Source organism: Delphinapterus leucas, chromosome 8, assembly GCF_059928025.1.
Source record: "Delphinapterus leucas isolate spDelLeu-1000000601 "Yukka" chromosome 8, BTC_Dleu_Yukka2, whole genome shotgun sequence".
Lineage (NCBI taxonomy): Eukaryota > Metazoa > Chordata > Mammalia > Artiodactyla > Monodontidae > Delphinapterus > Delphinapterus leucas.
The window spans coordinates 21,676,302-21,695,263 of record NC_143136.1 but is presented as its reverse complement, the minus strand read 5'-3'; the positions used below and the strand labels follow the sequence as shown (position 1 = coordinate 21,695,263).

At 43.2% G+C, this 18,962-nt stretch overlaps 1 protein-coding gene across 1 annotated transcript in view; it reads right to left on the bottom strand.

Annotated features, from left to right (window-relative positions):
• Window positions 1-209: 209 nt before the first annotated feature.
• Window positions 210-18,962, bottom strand: part of MREG (melanoregulin) — a 67,325-nt gene continuing 48,572 nt past the window's right edge. The window contains exons 3-5 of the mRNA XM_022567627.3: window positions 4,124-4,214; window positions 2,774-2,937; window positions 210-2,212 (exon numbers count right to left, since the gene is read on the bottom strand). Of these exons, the coding sequence (XP_022423335.1) occupies window positions 2,078-2,212; window positions 2,774-2,937; window positions 4,124-4,214 (390 nt within the window). The 3' untranslated portion in view covers window positions 210-2,077. The remainder of the gene's footprint in view (window positions 2,213-2,773; window positions 2,938-4,123; window positions 4,215-18,962) is intronic.

Genomic DNA, 18,962 nt, shown 5'->3' with positions numbered 1-18,962 from the left:
CTTTTAATCCTTTGCAAGGCAAATTTCCTGGATAATTCCATGAGTTTTTATAATCATAGAGACAATTTTATCCTTACTTATTCATTACCAAAAATAAAGACTATGGTTATAATGTATTCTCCATAGATGCAAACAATCTCATCTATTTTGACACCAAAAAAAGGCAGAAAGACAAAATACAAATTCCAAGGACAAGGATGAAAACAATATGATTTTCAAAGTTTTTTATTTGTTTTGGTTTATTGTTTGTTTTTGTTTGTCTCACTGTTTGTATGTTTATCTTGCAAGAGCCTATAGATGTGAGGGAACATATCTGCAGGCTAATTTTAAACAACATGAGAGAGGTACTAAGTACTAAATAAAACAAAATAGAAAATGTCTTTTTTATTTTAAAAAATAAAACTTTTAGTTTACTTATTAAACTAGGAAGAATATTCCTGAAACATGTGAGTTAAATCGGTCTGCAAAGCATTCATAAATGGAGAACATGTATCTCCTCTAACAAATATTTTAAACATTGTGTTCACTACCAAAAGAGCTAATCAGGGTAGGGAAATTGTGAGGTCACAATCCCCCGCACAGACTAAATACAAGTTACTTTTTAACTTGAAGTCAGAAAAGTAAAACCTGTAAAAGTAAAAATATTGCCATTGTTCTCAGCAGTCTACTGACAAATACGACAAGCTCTCAAAGTCTTTTCAATAAAATGAACCCTGATTTCATGGCAAGCTCCTTGCTTAGGTGGCAATTACCGTTTTGTGTGTGTGTGTGTGTGGTACGCGGGCCTCTCACTGCTGTGGCCTCTCCCGTTGCGGAGCACAGGCTCCGGACGCGCAGGCTCAGCGGCCATGGCTCACAGGCCCAGCCGCTCCGCGGTATGTGGGATCTTCCCGGACCGGGGCACGAATCCGTGTCCCCTGCATCGGCAGGCGGACTCTCAACCACTGCGCCACCAGGGAAGCCCGGCAATTAACTTTTGAAACTGGGCTGCTCAATCTGTGGATAGACGCAAACTGTATTGACAGAATTGCTCCACTTTGAAAATCATCTTCAGGATGGAAGAAAGTCCAGCAATGACCTTCTTCAATGCAACACTGCCTGAAGAGTTGCTACTGCTGCTGCTGGTGCCTCGCGGGGCTAAGCCCCAGGCTGGCAGGGTGAGCACTGACCCCAGTGCACTGTGACCACAGGCTCTCCGTGCCCACTCTGGGTCCTGGAGCTGAGGCCACGCTGCATGAGAGGTCCCTGGGCAGGTGCAACTCTCAATCAACAAGCTGGAAACAGGTTAAAGAGAAGAGAAGACAGTAAAGGTCAAATAGATGCTATCCCAGATAAAATATCAAGGGCTTGTGGACTAGAGCTGGACAATACGTAAAAATGAGGTAACCAGATATCAATAACGTTGAGAATTCCAGATGCTTGTACCACAGCTGAAGACACAGCTTTTCACATGTAGCTGCCGCAAGTTCTGCTTGGGAGCATTCTATTTAGGATTCACTTCTGAGCGGCACTCCTAGATAGTCCTCTTATTTGGTACATCTAAACTTCTGAATAATCTCAAAATGATGCCTCCAACACCTCCAAGGTTCTGTAGGTGCTTCCAAATCAAAGAAAGGTCTTGTCACGCCTGGTATTATTTTGGTGTTAGCCTATATTATATAACAATTATTTAAAAATTGGTAATCCATATTTGGGCTCAATGATAGCTCTATTAATCTTATTTTATTAACTAGAACATCCTATTCTCCCAACAGGATTAGTGGCTAGAGCTTATTGTACAGCCAAAACCAAAATGGGGGCAATGGGTTCTTGGAATCTAATCACCCATGATGAAATAGCCCACTGACCAACTCTCTGATGCAAGATCACCAGGGCGTTTCAACACAGCCTCAACTTTCATATAGTCAAGTCCTCGTGATGAGCAGACATCCAAACGCTTAGACTTTTGTAGGACTCAGAATCCTTTTTCTCTTAGCTAGCCTCTTCTTGCCCATTTTCTTTTACACGCATCTGTCCAACTTTGGTAGGCTGTTGAGTTCCAGTAAGAGAAATCCCATTCTGCCTCGTAGCCTCTCCCTTAGGGACTTGGAAAGGGAAGGTAGTGCAGTCCTTTCTGGCCATCTGCCTGGCATGGGACCCCAGGCTTCTTGGGGTACGTCTGACTGGCAACTTTAAAGAATTCTTCCGCAGCATCGAGTGCAATGAGACGGTCCTGCCAAAAAAATTAAAAATACAATTGTTGTCAAGATGGGAACCAAGCCGTGTTCGTGGGAAAACCAATCTAAAAACTACACTATCCATCCTAGAAATAATGATGAGTGAGTAAAACATTTATTAAATTTTTCCCAACAAATTGAGAGACACTCCTTAGCCCTTACTTACATTATCCAAGAAACATTCCACTGCTCTTAACGTCCTTTCAAATCATTTTTCAATCTTAGGTTATACACACAATATTTCTCACATCTCTTTGACCTAGAAATGATTCAAAAAGCTGACTGCACAGCTAAATTGGCTGAAAAATACAGATAGATTCTTGAGCCACAATGCAAGTCTCAGCCGGTCTAAGTGCAATCCAGAAACCTGAATTTTTAAAGCCCTCCAAGTGATTATGATGTGCTGGCCACTGGGTACCAATGCAAGATGCCAGAATCGTCTGCCATACCTCATACCATGGTGGAGCTGGTGGTGTGAGAATGCTGAGAATATGGACTAATAGAGAAGCAAAACTTTAGAGCAAAATCAGAGCAGGTGGAGAAAGACATCCACTTACCACAACAAAGAGGTATCTCTCCGAAAGCTCCCAACTGGTTGGGAAAATATTGGTCTCTTCAGCCAGTCTCAACAATATCTCCCGAGCTTCCCTTGTGTTTCTAGAATCACTGATGGTGCTGAGTTTTGTCACTGACAACAAAGAGTCTACTTCCTTTTGAAAACCTAAGGTAAAGAGATTGAACCCTCACGTTAATTAGTCATAAGGAAATGATGGTCCTGCAGGAGATTAAGGGACCCAACAGTGGATGAGAAATATGAGAAAACAGAAGCCCAAGGCACCACTGCCTGTGCTGCTTCCCACCACAGTGGGGTTGGTGGGGTCCTTAATTAAAATTCCCTTGCGATTTCTTCTTACCAGATTTTCTTTGTTAACTTTTTCCTCCGAGTTAAGCCTCGGATACTCATCCACTGACTGCCTGCTGCCCCTTTTCTTGGTTTGGAAACCCTTCTCCCACTCCCCACTCTTCACCTCCTCCCCTGTTTCCTGAATTCCTACTTCCCCTGATACCTGCACAATGGTCACCTTCAGGCCCTACTTCTCCAAGCCCAGATTCCCTTCCCCGGGGCAATATGGCTGACTGGTTAAATTACTTACTGCAAAGGTCTAAAAGACTCATAGATTTACCCTTCCTGGGATAACTTACATCATAAAGAGGAGACTATGAAGTCAGAACAATACTGGGTGAGTAAAGAGGGAGAGTTCCACCCCACCCCATCATATCCCAACTAAAGCAACAGCGGCTAGCAACTTGGTACCCCACTTTTGAAAGGTTATGATGCCAAGGTGTCATGTTCTCTTTCAAAGCAGAACGACTGAGGACTTCAAAATTGATAAATTCATTATTCTAAAACATGAAAACAAGCTTACTTTGTAATGTGAGGACCATGTTTATTGTATCACAACCCTGGCAGATTTAAGAAAAATCAATACCCAATATCTACTCTAATACCACAGGTATTTTGCTGTCTCTCTTACAAATAATATTTCTCCCAATCTGCCTTACCTTATAAAGCTATGATTAACTGGCCAATCACTCCCACATAATGCAATCAATGTACAATGCCCAAAAAGTCAATGGTGGTGCCCATATGATTCCACTGCCCTGTGCTACTTGATACTGAGGACAGATGGAGTAACACATGGCAAAATATGTCCTCAAGACAGGGTCTGTTGATAACAGAAACATCAGATGTTTATCTGACGACGGGATTGGGAAAATAATTAGTACACAGTAGCCTTAATCAGTCAGTTACTGACATTCCTGCCATAAAAACCATGCTGGAGAAAGTGAAGAGGAATGCTCACAACTGGATATTTTTACCATTTCATAATCACTTTCAGACTCACCTAAATCTTCTAAAATGCGTTTCCATCTATTTCTCACTTCCCTTCGAATCTGTCGCAGGGTGTAGATATCGTAGTTGAGTTTTTGCCACTCCTGTAGGAAAATAAGAATTCAGTTTTATTTTTACATTTTGGCCTAAATCCCTAATTCCCAAAGTTAAGCTGTTTAAGCCTGTGGTTCTCCTCTTCACTAATCTTCAAAACAAATCCCAAAAGAACAGAAGGAGATGGGAAGATGACGTCAACAGGAATACATCAGCTCCATGTCTGGAGAATCTGTTGTATACCAGGTGATATGACACATTACATAAATTATCCTAATTAAACTCTTCACGTCACCTATTCTTTCAACTTCAGTGATAACACCTGTAAGGTAGGGATAACAAGAGTGAACATTCCATTTAAGATAGTTATAAAGATAAAAGGTATAAAAAAAACCTTTATATATAAAATACCTGCACACGGTGAGCACCTAATAAAATCTATGTATTACTGAAGCCATTTTATAGATAATGAAACTGAAGCCAGGAAAGGTTAACTGGTTAATCCAGTATCATCCAGCTAACGGGTATCAGAATTGGTGTTTGAATTCAGATCTCACTCCAAAGTTCATGAGAAGAATGACACACAGAGATTTCCCTGGCGGTCCGGTGGTTTAAAAATGGTCCACATCAAAAAAAAAAAAATCTTTAAAAAAAAAAAAAGAAAAATGACACACAAAGAATTTGTGTCTTTCTTTATTATCAGAATAAAGCAGACCTGAAGTAGATCCCAAGTTTCTTGACTTCCAGCCAGTTTCTTTCACCGTATCTCAGCATTGCTCTCATTCATTTATGTTCCCATTATAGGATGAATCTTGCAAGCATTCAGCAGAACTATTAAAAGATTATCATTCTGAAAACTTCAATCTTATGAGTAGTAGGTCCCCAAACAGAACTTGAACCTTTCAGGAGCATTAGAATCTTTACTGAGCTAGGCATTTGTTTTAAATGCCATGGAAATTTGTTTTCAAGGAGACTTCTCTATCGAGAAGGGTCATTTTATAGAGTATACCTTTTCCTCTTGGCAAGAGCATTAACCACACAAGTATCCTAATGCACAGCTTAAAAGAACATCATTCTAAATGCTCAATTTAAGACTCAAGTTATACGATATTCTGACTCCACTAACCGGAAATGTTTCAATGATGCCATTATTTCCCTACCAAGTTCCTTTCAAGGCTTGCCTCGCTCATCCCTAATCAACTGTCATGACTGGTTAAGAGAAATCAATTTAGCTGCCATTCCCAAACATTTATAGATACCACTTTGAGAAAGAAAAGCTAGCAAAATAAAGCGCGTTTTGTTATGATTGCATTTTAGATCTTGGATCTGAAGATACAAAGGCATCAAAAAGTCATGGATTTCACAAGACTATAATTCAAAAAGATATATGCACCCCTATGTTCATAGCAGCACTATACACAATAGCCAAGACGTGGAAACAACATAAACGTCCATCAGCAGATGACTGGATAAAGAGGATGTGGTACATATATACAATGGAATACTCCTCAGCCATAAAAAGAATGAAATAATGCCATTTGCAGCAACATGGATGAACCTAGAGATTATCACACTAGTGAAATAAGTCAGAAAGACAAATACCATATGATATCACTTATATGTGGAATCTAAAATATGACACAAATGAACCTACCTATGAAACAGAAACAGACTCACAGACAGAGAACAGACTTGTGATTACCAAGGGGGAGGGGAGAAGGAGGAGGGAAGGATTGGGAGTTTGGGATTAGCAAATGCAAACTATTACATATAGAATGGATAAACAACAAGGTCCTACTGTAGAGCACAGGGAACTATATTCAATACCCTGTGATAAACCAAAATGGTAAAGAATATGAAAAAGAATGTATATATATGTATAAATGAATCACTTTGCTGTACAGCAGAAATTAACACAACATTGTAAATCAACTATACCTCAATAAAATGAATTTTTTATAAAAAGGTCATGGATTTCAGCAATTTTCTAGAAATCAGGAAGTGGTGAATCTGAGTACTCTCTCCTGGTCCTCTGTTTCTGACCAAAGGTGTGTATACACATGTGTTTGCATAAGCGTGCAGTGGCTGGGGTCAGGGATGAAGCCTGTGACACTGGAAGGCAACGCTGACTGCGTCATCTCAGAAATATGCAATCCTGACCTCATCTTCAGCACCATGTTAGAGCACTCCTACCTAATGCCCCACGGACTGTGTAAGTATTCAATACAGTATTGCCATTTTCATTGGATGGGTCGTTCAGTATATACAGCATTTTGGAAAAGAGCATGGGTGTTAGAGCCAGACTTCCCAGGTTTGAATCCCAGCTCCATTATTTATTAACAGCCTAACTTCGGGCAAGTTCATAACCTCACTGTGCGTCAGTGGCCTCATCTGTAATATGGAGATAGTAATACTACCTACCTCTCAGGCTTATCGTGAGGACCAAATGCTTTAATGCAAGCCCTGAAAATGGAGTTTGGTGCACATTCTCCTCCAAAGCAGTGTAGGCACAGTTAAGAAACAGTCTTCCAAGACTCAGGATGATTTCTATTATGAGGATTGAGGACACTATACATGACATTAGGCAGTACCTCATTTGTGAGGACCTCCAGAAGAAAATTTTCTCTGCTCTTGACATTAGGTAGGATTTCACTTTTCCTAAAAAATGCTTCCCTGTTCTGAACATTGTGAATTTTATAACTGATCAGTTTCCACGCTTATCTGAAAATGTCGAGTCCTTTCATGGAAAACATATAGGATTTTGAAAGCATTTTTGAATTATCAAAATTTTTACTACTTTTTATATCTTTATGTTTTTTCTCTTTTCTCATCTACTTCTAGTTTGTGCCCTCATTGTATTTTCATGTACGTTACCTTAAGTCCTTTTTGATTAAAAAAAAAGACTATAGGGCTTCCCTGGTGGCGCAGTGGTTGGAAGTCCACCTGCCGATGCAGGGGACGCCGGTTCGTGCCCCTGTCCGGGAAGATCCCGCATGCCGCGGAGCGGCTGGGCCCGTGAGCCATGGCCGCTGAGCCTGCGCGTCCGCAGCCTGTGCTCCGCAACGGGAGAGGCCACAACAGTGAGAGAGGCCCGCGTACCGCAGAAAAAAAAAAAAAAAAGACTATAAATAAAAGATTACACAGAGCAGCACTGTGCTTATTCTCAATGAAATTGACCCTCCTGGCTGGACTAAATGAAAAGTGACCAGGCTTCGACTCACACTTGATTAGAGACCCACACAGTCAATCCACAGATGAGATGCTTTACATATTCACACAACCTTAAATGATGTAACAAACCACTAGGTGGCTTCATTAACTTGCGATTAAAGGTCTCTGCTAATTTTTCTTTTAGCTCCTTAGGCTGATGCCTCAGAACTTCTGTCCTGAAGGAAGTGTAGCCAAATCTCTATTTTTCGGAGACCCATTCATCACTGGGTAATCCAGGCTTCAGACTTTTTTTTAAATCTTTCTTTTCTTGCTGTCCATCTATCAGTTATTTTGCTATTCCTAAACACTAACACGGAATGTTATACAAATCCATTCCGTTTCAGTGTCTGTTCCTCTGATAAACTGTTAGATGGTGAAGCAACGATGTAACATTTTAAAATCCGCTAAGGATGGATCCACACACGATGCACGTGATAAGTACCTGTTAGCATTAACAGAATGAAACGCTGCATTTCATAAATCCATATTATAACTGTCTTCTTTTGACAGAATAGTCATGGATAATCATATATGAAAGTATTTGAAAGTTCTGTGCAAAATTTAAAGCTCTAAAACCAGAAGAAGCTTGGGCAGAGTTTTAACTAAGTACTGGCTTTTGAAAAAAGAAATAAGAGGGGAATTTGAACTCCTCTTTAACATACGATCCCAAAGGACAGAATCTAAATGTAGCAAATGAGAAACGGTGATGAACAAAATCTTACCCACAACTAAAGAAACTCATTTATTCCCTGGTATTAGAGAAAAGCAAGTCTTATGATGTCCTTCTACATTTTAAAAATTGTACCAATTTTCTTTAGACAAACAATTTGAAAATAACAAGTTAAATATTCTTCACAAGTGACTTGATGCTCAAATCTATTAGACATCAAGAGTTAAACTCTTATTTTAAAAAAATCTTTGTTTGCTCATTATTTCTGAAGTAATACATTGTGGTCTTTGTGATGCTGTGGCCCGAAACTTTTAACAATGACTGCATTAGCAGAGGTGTAATAAAAGAAATCATGCAGATTTAATTTCATAAGGTACCTGAGAACCAAGTCAAACTGAAAAAATGTGATTGAAAACAAGTAACTGAAGACGCTTAGCTTAATTTTTGAGGTTTTTCTCCTCCCTAGTTGTTGGCCAAATCAGATCAGGGTTGCTAGATAAGAAGGATGAGGCCAAACATGAAAGGAGAACAAAGCTCAGCCTCCTGCCACCATCAGGAGCTCGGTCTCCTGCAGCTTTCCATCCCATGAGCTTGCCTTGACCTTGAGTTGGGATCATTTTCTCACGCATAAAATTAAAACATTTTATTCATACCTACACTGTGTTAGTGTGAGGTTGTGGAAACATAGCACAATCAAAAAGTACTCTTACTTCTTGTTAAAAAGGTGATTTATACATTTAAAGAAATGTACGCTAACAATAGGTGACATATATATATATATTTTGTTATATTCATATTTATGGTTTATTACAGTGAAAGCATACAGATTAAATTCAGTAAAGCCAAAAGGCACATAGAGTGGAGTCCAGGAGAGACCCAGGCACAGGCTTCCAGTTGTCTCTCCCATGGAGTCATATAGACAGTACTTAGTTTTCCTAGCAATGATGTGTAACAATAGGTGACATATATTTTAAAATCATCTTATACTCTTAGGAACAACTTCAAAAGAGATTAATTTATTTTTAATTATAAAAATAATATAGGGCTTCCCTGGTGGCGCAGTGGTTGAGAGTCCGCCTGCCGATGCAGGGGATACGGGTTCGTGACCCGGTCCGGGAAGATCCCACATGCCGCGGAGCGGCTGGGCCCGTGAGCCATGGCCGCTGAGCCTGCGCGTCCGGAGCCTGTGCTCCGCAACGGGAGAGGCCACAACAGTGAGAGGCCCGCGTACCGCAAAAATAAATAAAATAAAATAAAATAAAATAAAATAATCACATAGAAATAAAAATTCAAAGAGAACAGAGGGTACAAAATGAAAACTAAAAGTTTACTTTCTCACTCTCTTTTTTTGCCTTATTCCTCAGAAGTAGCTACTTCTGAACCTTTTTTTCTTCCTCCTCCCCTCCCTCTCTCTTCTTCTTCCTCCTTCTCCTTTCTTTTTTTCTTCTTCTCTGGTAGCTACTTCCATAACTCCTCCAAATATTAGGTTGACACTTCCAATCTCATATGCATTGACTTTAAAATTTCTTTGTGCTCTCTGCTATGGACAAAGAGAGCTATTTAGCTCTTCCCTCTCTCTCTCTCTCTCTCTCTCTCTCATTGCAAGGGAGACAGGACAAGTGGGGACACAGATTCTCATTAGTATTTGGACAAATCATGATCTATCCCCTGGGGCTGGCACACTGTGGCCCCAAACAAAATCTGGGTTCTAGTAGCAAAAAGGAAAGATGTGATACAGACACTGGGGCAACTGATCTGTCTGCCATGAGCAGACATTTGACGTGTGCTTCTCCAAGATATATTTTCCCCTTCTCTCATCAGTCTGTCAAGTTTACCCCAATTTTCCTTTAGAGAGCAGTTATATTCTCAGCTCTAAGACTGGACACTGATTGGCTTAAGCTAATCAACTCAACCCTGCAACATATTAGAACCAACAGGAAATATTTTAAAATACCAATGCATGGGATCCACCTCCCAGAGCAATGAAACCAGAATCCTTTGAAGGGGTGCCAGGCTTGAAATCCAATAACTTAAGCCAATCAGCATATCCCATTGGCTCAGGTATGGGCACAGTACCCAATTCAAGCCAAGGAGATGCAACAAAATCCATGGGGCTTCTGGGATGATTGGGAGTGGTGTTCTCTCTTCCCCTGGAGGATGGGGTGTGAGGGTACAAAACCGAGAAATGGTCCCATCACCTTTACTACACTGAGAAGAGCCAGCTTAAAGAAAAATCAACATTCAGAAGTGGACAAAGACGAAAGTATCACATAGAGGTAGAGCCTAAGGCCATCCTGGGCCTCAGGATCAAACTTCATCTGAAGTCAGTCCTGTTTCTGGAACTCTGTTACCTAAGCTAATGCCATTCTGGTTTAGACAACTGGAGTTCTCTTTCTGGTCCTTACATCTGAAAGATTCACGTTATAAAGCCCACTCATTGAGTACATACACAAAAAGGTAATTATAAATATAGCACAAAATATGAATCTCATATTTTCCCACCTCTAACCCCTGGGGAAAAATGTTCAGCATATCGAGCTGTTTAGCTGGGAATGGATATGGCTTACAGAGAATGCAGTATTAATGGCTCTACCTAGGGTTCAACCTTTCCGTCCCAGGAGTGACTTAGGCAATGACACAGATATAACAGCAGTCCTTTTCTGCATCCAGGGATTGCTTTATGGTGCCTCCCCTGAATTCTGTCCACCAGAGCAGAGCTTCTCAACTCTCACAAGACTGTTGCTATTACAGGGGAAAGGAGATGGCTTATACCTCATTGGCTAATTTCTTACAAAAATCCGGAGAAGGGTCTAATTATCATTTGCTTAACCACTCAATTTCCTTAATTGCAAAGACATGTTGAACACTTTTGGCTGGATATAACGATCTATTCAAAGTTAACTTTTGATTCATAATAACTTTCAGCCAAAATCTATCCACCACCTGGAACCCAAGCATTAAGATGATCATGTCTTTTGTCTTTCTTGGATAGTGAAAAGCCATCTTCAGAGGAAGATGCTCATATCCAGGCTTAAATCTGCTTCATCTCCTTTATTTCATACCCTCAGATCAGATCATCACAAACTTAAGTTTAAGGAACGGTCCTTATGATATTTGATCTGCGTAAAAACCCAGCCAAGAAGGTCTTTCCCAAAATTTACATGAAGTGAGGTAACTTTCCCTACGTTCAACTGCCAGTAGCAGCCAAGTCAGAATTCAAATCTAAGTACATCTAATTCCAAGACCCATACACCCTTAGTAAAAGGAAATAAAAGAGTAACTACTTATTGTTGCTTCCCTGACCCAGCTTCTTTTTCCTTATGCATTTATTGTTTGTTTATTTAAGTTAGGTAATACAGTCATATGATTCACAATTCAAAATGCACTACAGACTGTCCCTCAGCCACCAGTGTCCTCTCCACAAGTAATAAATGTTACCAATTTCTCCGGTACCCTTCCATTTTTTCTCATAAATGGTAGCAAACTATACCCTGCACTTTTCACTTAATAATATATTTTCGCAATCATTCTATACCAGAATATAAGGTTCCAGATACTTCTTTAACTTGACTTTTTGACCGTCTGGTATAGACAGAAACAAAATTACAATAAACATATATACTTGTTTTATAGAAAATGGTCTCCTAAAAAAATTACAGTATTTTCCTAAATGTGCCTCAAAAGTAGAAAATGCCTTAAGACATTTTACTTCCTATTCATTCTTTCTAACATCACTATCAAAAAGTACCAAGTAGGGACTTCCTTGGCAGCCCGGTGGTTAAGACTCTGTACTTCCACTGCAGGGGGCACGCGTTCGATCCCTGGTTGGGGAACTAAGATCCTGCATGCCATGTGGCACAGCCAGAAAAAAAAAAAAAGTACCAAGTACCCACATGTATCATACACTGTATACATCCCTTTGGGAATTCCCACTTCAACTCAACACTGACATTAAAAGAAGACTCCATACAATTGTGGCTATAATAACACTGTATTGCAAAAATTAAACATCGAAATCAGGGAACTGCAAAATGAAGAGTAACCAAATACTTTTACTTGAAAGTGATAGCTTTTTGGTAAAATGAATTCTTTGAACATTGTAACTGTTATCTCTTCCCTTTCAACTTTCACTAATTCATATCGTCTTATGCTACTTTCTATTTAAAATGAAGAGAGAGTCTCCAAAAGATAGAAAAATCATATTGACTTCTTCTCCCATTTTGCTTTCTGCTTTCCATTCTGCCTACAGCTTTCTTTCATTTTGTAGGTAGTGGGAAATTTCAGATAAGTAAGAGAAAGACATGTACTACATGGGAGGGTGGGAGGTATATGTGGATTTTAACAGGCCCCTAACAGGTTCTCTCATGTTTGCTTTTCACAGAGAAATGTGAACTGGATAAAGCAGGCTCGGGTAGTTTTGCAGCTACTGAAGAGTACTCAAAACTGTTGATGTCAGCCTGGAAGAAGGTTTTTAATAATGCAGGAAAGGGCTCGGTTTCCGTTTCAGGGCCTAGTCATTTTTATCAGTGACTTCATGAGGTCAAAGGTCACAAAAGTAGCAGAGATAACTAACACGGAATGTGAGAATCAAGGTGTGAAACATATAACAAATAAGGCCTAGGACATTAAAAACTGTAGGTCGAAATTTATTAGCAGCAGTTCATGTGGAAGACACATCCTTACATCTGGTCCTTTGGCTATGTTGACATTTTTCAACCTAAGAATCGGATGTATTTTTATTTGCTCCTAATAACAAGAACTAATAACTTTATTTATTCCTTAGTCTGCTAAGCCTTGTTAGTGTTAGTAGAGCCACAGAAAGACGATCAATGTTGGAAGGAACGCTCTATCCAGAATGAAGGTTTTGCAAGATGATGAGCTCTCCATCACTGGGGCTGTAAGCTATAATTCCTATACTTTGGTAGAAATGTATAATTTATATATCATAACTTCTAGAAATTTATAATTTGTATTTTATACTATATAACTTCTAGAAATATAATTTCTATAGGCTCTTTCAACATAATATATTCTTTCTGTGTCACCTGGAAAAATCCAAAAAGGATCTGAAGGAATTTACAACAAAAGAGAGAGAGAGAGACAGAGAGCACAGCAGACAGACAGACAGATAGATAATATTTACAGAGGACTTACTACTTCCCAGATACTGCTCTAAGCTCTTTATATGTATTTACTTAGTTAATTCTCATAATATGACGTTACTCCATGAGATGAATATGATTATAACATCTGAAGAACAAGGGAACTGAGGCTCAGGGAGGTGAAGTGCTTGCTCAGGTGTGCACTCCAGTAAGTGAGGAGCTGGGATTTCAGACCCAGGCAGTCTGGTTGTAGGGCCAACACTGTCCACACTGCCCCTTCAAACTGGAAGGGAGGGGGTGTGTGCGCAAGGTAGGAAGCGAGGGAAGGACGAAGGGCAGATACTTAGAACAGAGACCGACCTGAAGGAGGAACTAAGAAAACACCATTGAAATCCTTGAAGCAAAACAAACTTTTCTAGAAGCAAAGTATTCCCAGGCTCTAGCCAAGACTGCAGCCAGGTCCAGGAATGTCCTTCCCCACGGCTGACTCCCTGGGACGTTGTGCTCCGGTCCTTCCTTTGGGGACTTCGGTTCTGCTTCCCCTCCTCGGAACGGGTGGAAGGACCTCAGCCACCTCCCACTTTCCCCACCCCCCCTCCACAGGCCTTCCCGTCCACCTGGCTCCAAGTCATCTCCGAGGAGTGAGACAAAGGCAAAACCACTCCCTTCGAGATGCGGACAGGGTGGGCGGCTCACTGCCAAGGTCTGAGATTATGAAGACAAAGTTGAAAAGGTGAATGTTTGGAACCGGGCTGTGCTTGTCTGCAACAGAGGGAGCTGTGAAACTGCTCATACTTTTCTGAAACTAAGCTTCAGGCTTCAGGACTGGGGAAAACCCTGGGTTTCTTAGACTCACCTACCTACTGGGTGTTTCCTCTGCTCCCTCCCTTGATGCCCCATCGCTCATTTCAGAAGGAGACCCCTGGAAAAGTCCCCGGAGAGCTGGCGGCCCTCTCCTCCCAGGCTTACAAGATGACAGGGTCACAAGACGCCTAATTCAGAAACCCAGCCAAGGTCCCGACGGCCGATGGGCTCAGGCGACCAGCTGCAGTTTCCCTGGCTCACGTGACGGGCTTCCACCTTCCAGAGTTAAGCAGCTGGCACCTTTGAACAAACACCCGAAAGCTTGAACCTCAGATGCCGAAGCCAAGAAAAAGAATTCTGCAAGAAACTAGCTCCCTCTTCCTGAGAGGACAGCTGGTTTCACTGACGCACTAGCCAGGATGCGCTTCCCTTTACCCCGAGGCTTCCTCAAATGCCACGTCGTTCTCCACCCTCCCTTCTTTGCCACGTGGCTTCAAAGGGAGCTTCCATAGCTGTTCTCACTTCCTCCTCAGCTCCTTACTCACCAGTCCCTGGCAATCGGCCTTTCAGATCTGCAACCCATGGCAAGTGCCAAAGTACTGTCCCCACCTTCTCAGCTCAGTAGTGACTGAACAGGGATGCCCTTTCCTAAAGCACTGAATGCTGATGGCCTCCCCTTCTTCCTGTGCCTCCCCAGGTTTCTGCGGGAGAGGTGAAAAGGAATGAGCGTCTACTAAGTACCCCTCAGGACACTTAGTTGGGTGGACGTTAATCCCACCATACTTGGGAGGAAAGGTCTGGTGCTTCCCTGGAGTCAGCCAGCAGGAGGTCTGAGATTCGGACCGTTGCCTCTAAGACGCCTCTTCCAGCTTATCTCCCTCACCCTTCTTCTTCCCTTTGCAGGATCCTCTTCTTCCTCTGCCTCTTCTTTTCATGCAGTCCCTTCCCAAGGCTCTGTCTTGGACCTTCTCATCTCCACCTGCCTGGATAATTTCCCCTAACTCCCTAGCTTCTGTTGTCACTACTTCCCTGCCGGTGACTCCCAAGTCTCCTTCTGTTGCCCTGACCCCAAGCCTCAGCTCCAGGTCTCCAATGCACCCCTTCTGCCGGACACCTCCACATGTGGATGGGAGGCTGACCAGGCCACTCGACAGAGCCCAATCTGACTCCCCACTGGCCTCCACCAAGCCAGTGCCCGCCCTCTGACACTCCCGACGTGGTCATCTGCTACTCACCCCCCTTCCACCCCACCTTCCACATCCAGATCAGTCACCGCATCCTGCTGCTTCGGCCTCTGTCACAAGATTCCCGTCTTTTCTCTCCCCACTGCCGCAGCCTTCATTGGACTGAACGGCTCCAATAAAGGTCCCTCCGCTTCCAGAAGCTAACTCCTCCAGTCTCCTCCCAACCAGCTATCTTCCCAAAGGTCAAACTGGGTCATTTCCCTCCCAGAGAACTCCAGTGGTGCCCCACCACTTACTGAAAATTTCAATCCTGGACAGGCCCCTCCATCTTGACCCTGTGTGCCTCTGACCACGTTCACTCCCGCCCGCGTTTCACTGCCGTCTCTTACTCACTCTTCCAGGCTCAGCTCAAATGCCACCACCTTGAGAAGCCTTCGCCTTTCTCACCAGTTGAAAGTAACTGTCGCTTCTTTTGAAATTCCTCGGCTTCTTTACGGGAACTGCTGTGGAGTTATTTACTGTCGAGATAGTTATATAGGCATTTGTAATGTCTCTTTTACTGCTAGACTGTGGGCTCCATGGATACAAGAACCTGGATTCCTCCATGTTGTATACAGTCCTCTGTACACAGCCGGCGTCCCAATGGGTTGGCTGAAATGCGAATGAATATGACAATTCACAGAAAGGCCACCTTCTGCTGGTGACTGAGTGCCTGCTTTGAATCTAGAAAGCAGCACTAAATTTTATCAGGAAAAGCCACGTGGCTTCTAATCCATGTGTATTCTGAACAAGGCAGGTTTATATAATCAAGATATTTTGATCCCCATATTTTTGGGAAACAGAATAAATTCAAGAACGATGAAATAAAACAAAATCATCCATTCACCTCTCCTGCTCTGTGTTGCAGGTCTCTTTAAATAATAATAGATACGGAGGCTGCGCTGTGAGGCAGGCACCGTCCCGGGCCCTCTACACGTGTCCTTCCCTTCATTAGAAAAATCGAACGAGATGGGTTTATGGATCCCTTTCTAGAGACGTGTTAAGTGAGACCCCAGGAGGCTAAACAACTCAGCTGCAACCTCACAGCTATTAAGTGGGGAACCTAAAATTTAAACTCAAGTCTGTCTGACTCCATAACCTGTGCTCCTCCCAGCACCCCAAGCTGCACCAATTAGGCCCAAATTTAGCCCATTCCATTGTCCTTCCCTGTCACCAACGTGGAAACTGGGACACAAAGAAAGAAATGGAACACAACGTGCAGGGACTTTCATCCCAAAAGCAGCTCTGGCACAGCCACTTGGGTCCAAAGGACGGACAGGCCCGCCCTGCTCTCCAGCTGCCCCTGGCCACACACCAGTCACTGCCCAGCAACCAGATCCCAGTGCGAGGGGCCGGCGGGGAAGGGAGGAGAGAGGAGATCGTGCAGAGGAAGCTCAGAGCTGGTCTGGACAGTGTCTGTCAAGGCCACCCACCCCGGAGAGGCATCCTCTGTCTGGACTAGAAAAGCCCATTCTCTCCGCCCTCCACGCATGGTGTATGAGCAGGGAAGGTGGGATGGTATCTCACTGTTCCTACCCAGCCGCCCCACTCATTCGCCTTCTGCTCTCACCTCGGCCCAAATGGCACAGATCAGATGACAGAAAGAGAAACTTGACATGTTAGAGGATAAATCACAGACCAGATGAACCTTGCAGGAGGAAGTGGTAGGGACTGGAGGCCAAGGAGAAGCCAGTGCCCGGGGGTCTGCAACTTGGTCCTCGGGGGCTCCAGAATTTGGAGGACCCTCCAACCGCTCTCAACATGGCTTGGCCTTATTGAGACAGGAGGTTAGGGGACAGGGCACGACCTTTAAAAGAATGACATAGCTGTTGAGGAGACAACACAAACTGGTTAGCACCTACTAGGCCCAAGATGGTAGAAGATTCCACTTCCAGTAGACCTGGAGCCTCATCATATGGTCATTGTAATACGTCGGCATATGCTAAGTGACACACCCACCGGCGCCATGACAGTTCTGAGGTGGACCATAAAAGGCCAAAGAGCGGGTGGTGGCCCAATTCCTGGAAATCTCCACCCCTTCTCCAAAATAGTTGGAATTAAAGCACCCACTTGTTAGCCTGTGAAATCACCCAGCCCATAAAAACTAACCACCCCCCGACACCCCGGGGCCTCTAGCCTTCTGAGACGGCTCATGCTCTGTCTATGGAGAGTGTATCTCCCTAAATAAACCCGCTTTCCCACTTAGTTCTCGGGGCAGAGCTCTCTTGTCTGCCCGCGTGTATCCTTCACGAGCGTCCTCTATCACGAGCGTCCTCTATCAATAAATCTACTTCTTGCCTGTCACTCTGCCTCTTGCTGAATTCCTTCTCTGCTGAGACATAAAGAGCCTGAGCCCCATTAAGTCCTGTGACCAGGTGTGTGGTTTCAGCTGGGAGATTGTGGGTTCGAGTCCCCGCCTAAACCAGAGATTGTGGGTTCAAGTCCCATACAAAGGAGTGTGGTTAGAAGATTGTGGGTTCGAGTCCCCGCCTAAACCAGAGATTGTGGATTCAAGTCCCATACAAAGGAGTGTGGTTAGAAGATTGTGGGTTTGAGTCCCAACTGAGATGTAACTGGGCTCGAGTCCCAATCTGAGGTGTGTAGTTTCATTATTGCTTCTGCCTGGACATCTCAGTACTCTGGAACACTCGCACTACAAAAGGCCCGTCTGTTGGTAACTAGGGCCCACGGAAAGGAGCATTTTCAGTTGGGAAGGTCAAACTCTGCTGTGGTTCTCTCTCCCAGCCTTCTCAGACCCACCAATCCAGTGAGAGAAGAACAAGCCTCTGGCTTATATGTTTGCATCTGGGTCTCCTCCTTACTGACCTTCCAGAGCTATTCACTTGCCTTTTCTCTGAATCCCAGGGAAAGCTGGGCCTTAGTGGGGTGAGCCTGCTTCACTGACCACTAGGCTCTGAGAACCCCACCCCAGATGCTCTAATACTTAAAAGATAATAAAGTGAAACTTGACTAAAGTCTAGCGGTTTGGGCAGTTTGACTCAACATACCATGCAGAGCCTCAAACCCCAAATATCATCCTGCAGTTCCTGCTTGAGGCACCTTGGAAAGGCACATCCTCCCCTGGTTGCTACTGCAGTCCCACTGCCTTTTGTGAGCTCCTGTGTTTTGACCTAGAACCAGAGCTAGAAGTTTGACCTAGAACAACTCAAATGTAAATACCAAGTAATGCTTTTCCGACTCTCCCTGCTTATTTTTATTCCACGGCTCCGCTGGAGTTCTGGAAACAGCCTGTTTTGCAGCCAGAGGCCCCTGACCTAATTCTTATCTGGTTTTAACCAGATTAAAGCCAAGGGATAGCTCGCAGCTCCGGCTGGGGAACTGTGCCAGCAAAGCCACAGAATGGGGCTGTTAAGCAAGGAGATTTCAAGTCAGTTTTGCTGAATTTGGGGGGTTCCAGCCCACGTACGGCTTTAGCGATGGGAGAAGGGCCAAACTCAGGATGTGATTTGGCTAACGCCGCCAGTGGGAAGAACTGGGCCTTGATGTTTTCCTGTGATATCGTTATTCCTAATCAACTCACTGGAACCCATTCCCGGTTCTGCTGCTCAGGTCACTGCAGGCAAGAGAGACAATTAGTTGCTGTCACCAAAGGCAAAGGATAATAAGATTAAATTCCTGTTCATGGAGAGGAAAGGGGGACTTGAATTTCTGGCAAGACAGAAACAGCCAATTATTTTAAGCGTGTACCGTCAAGGAAGGCTGCTTCTTCAAAGTACGGAGGGCAAGTTTGGACGTAACAATGGACTGTCTGAATGCAGAGTCTGGAGG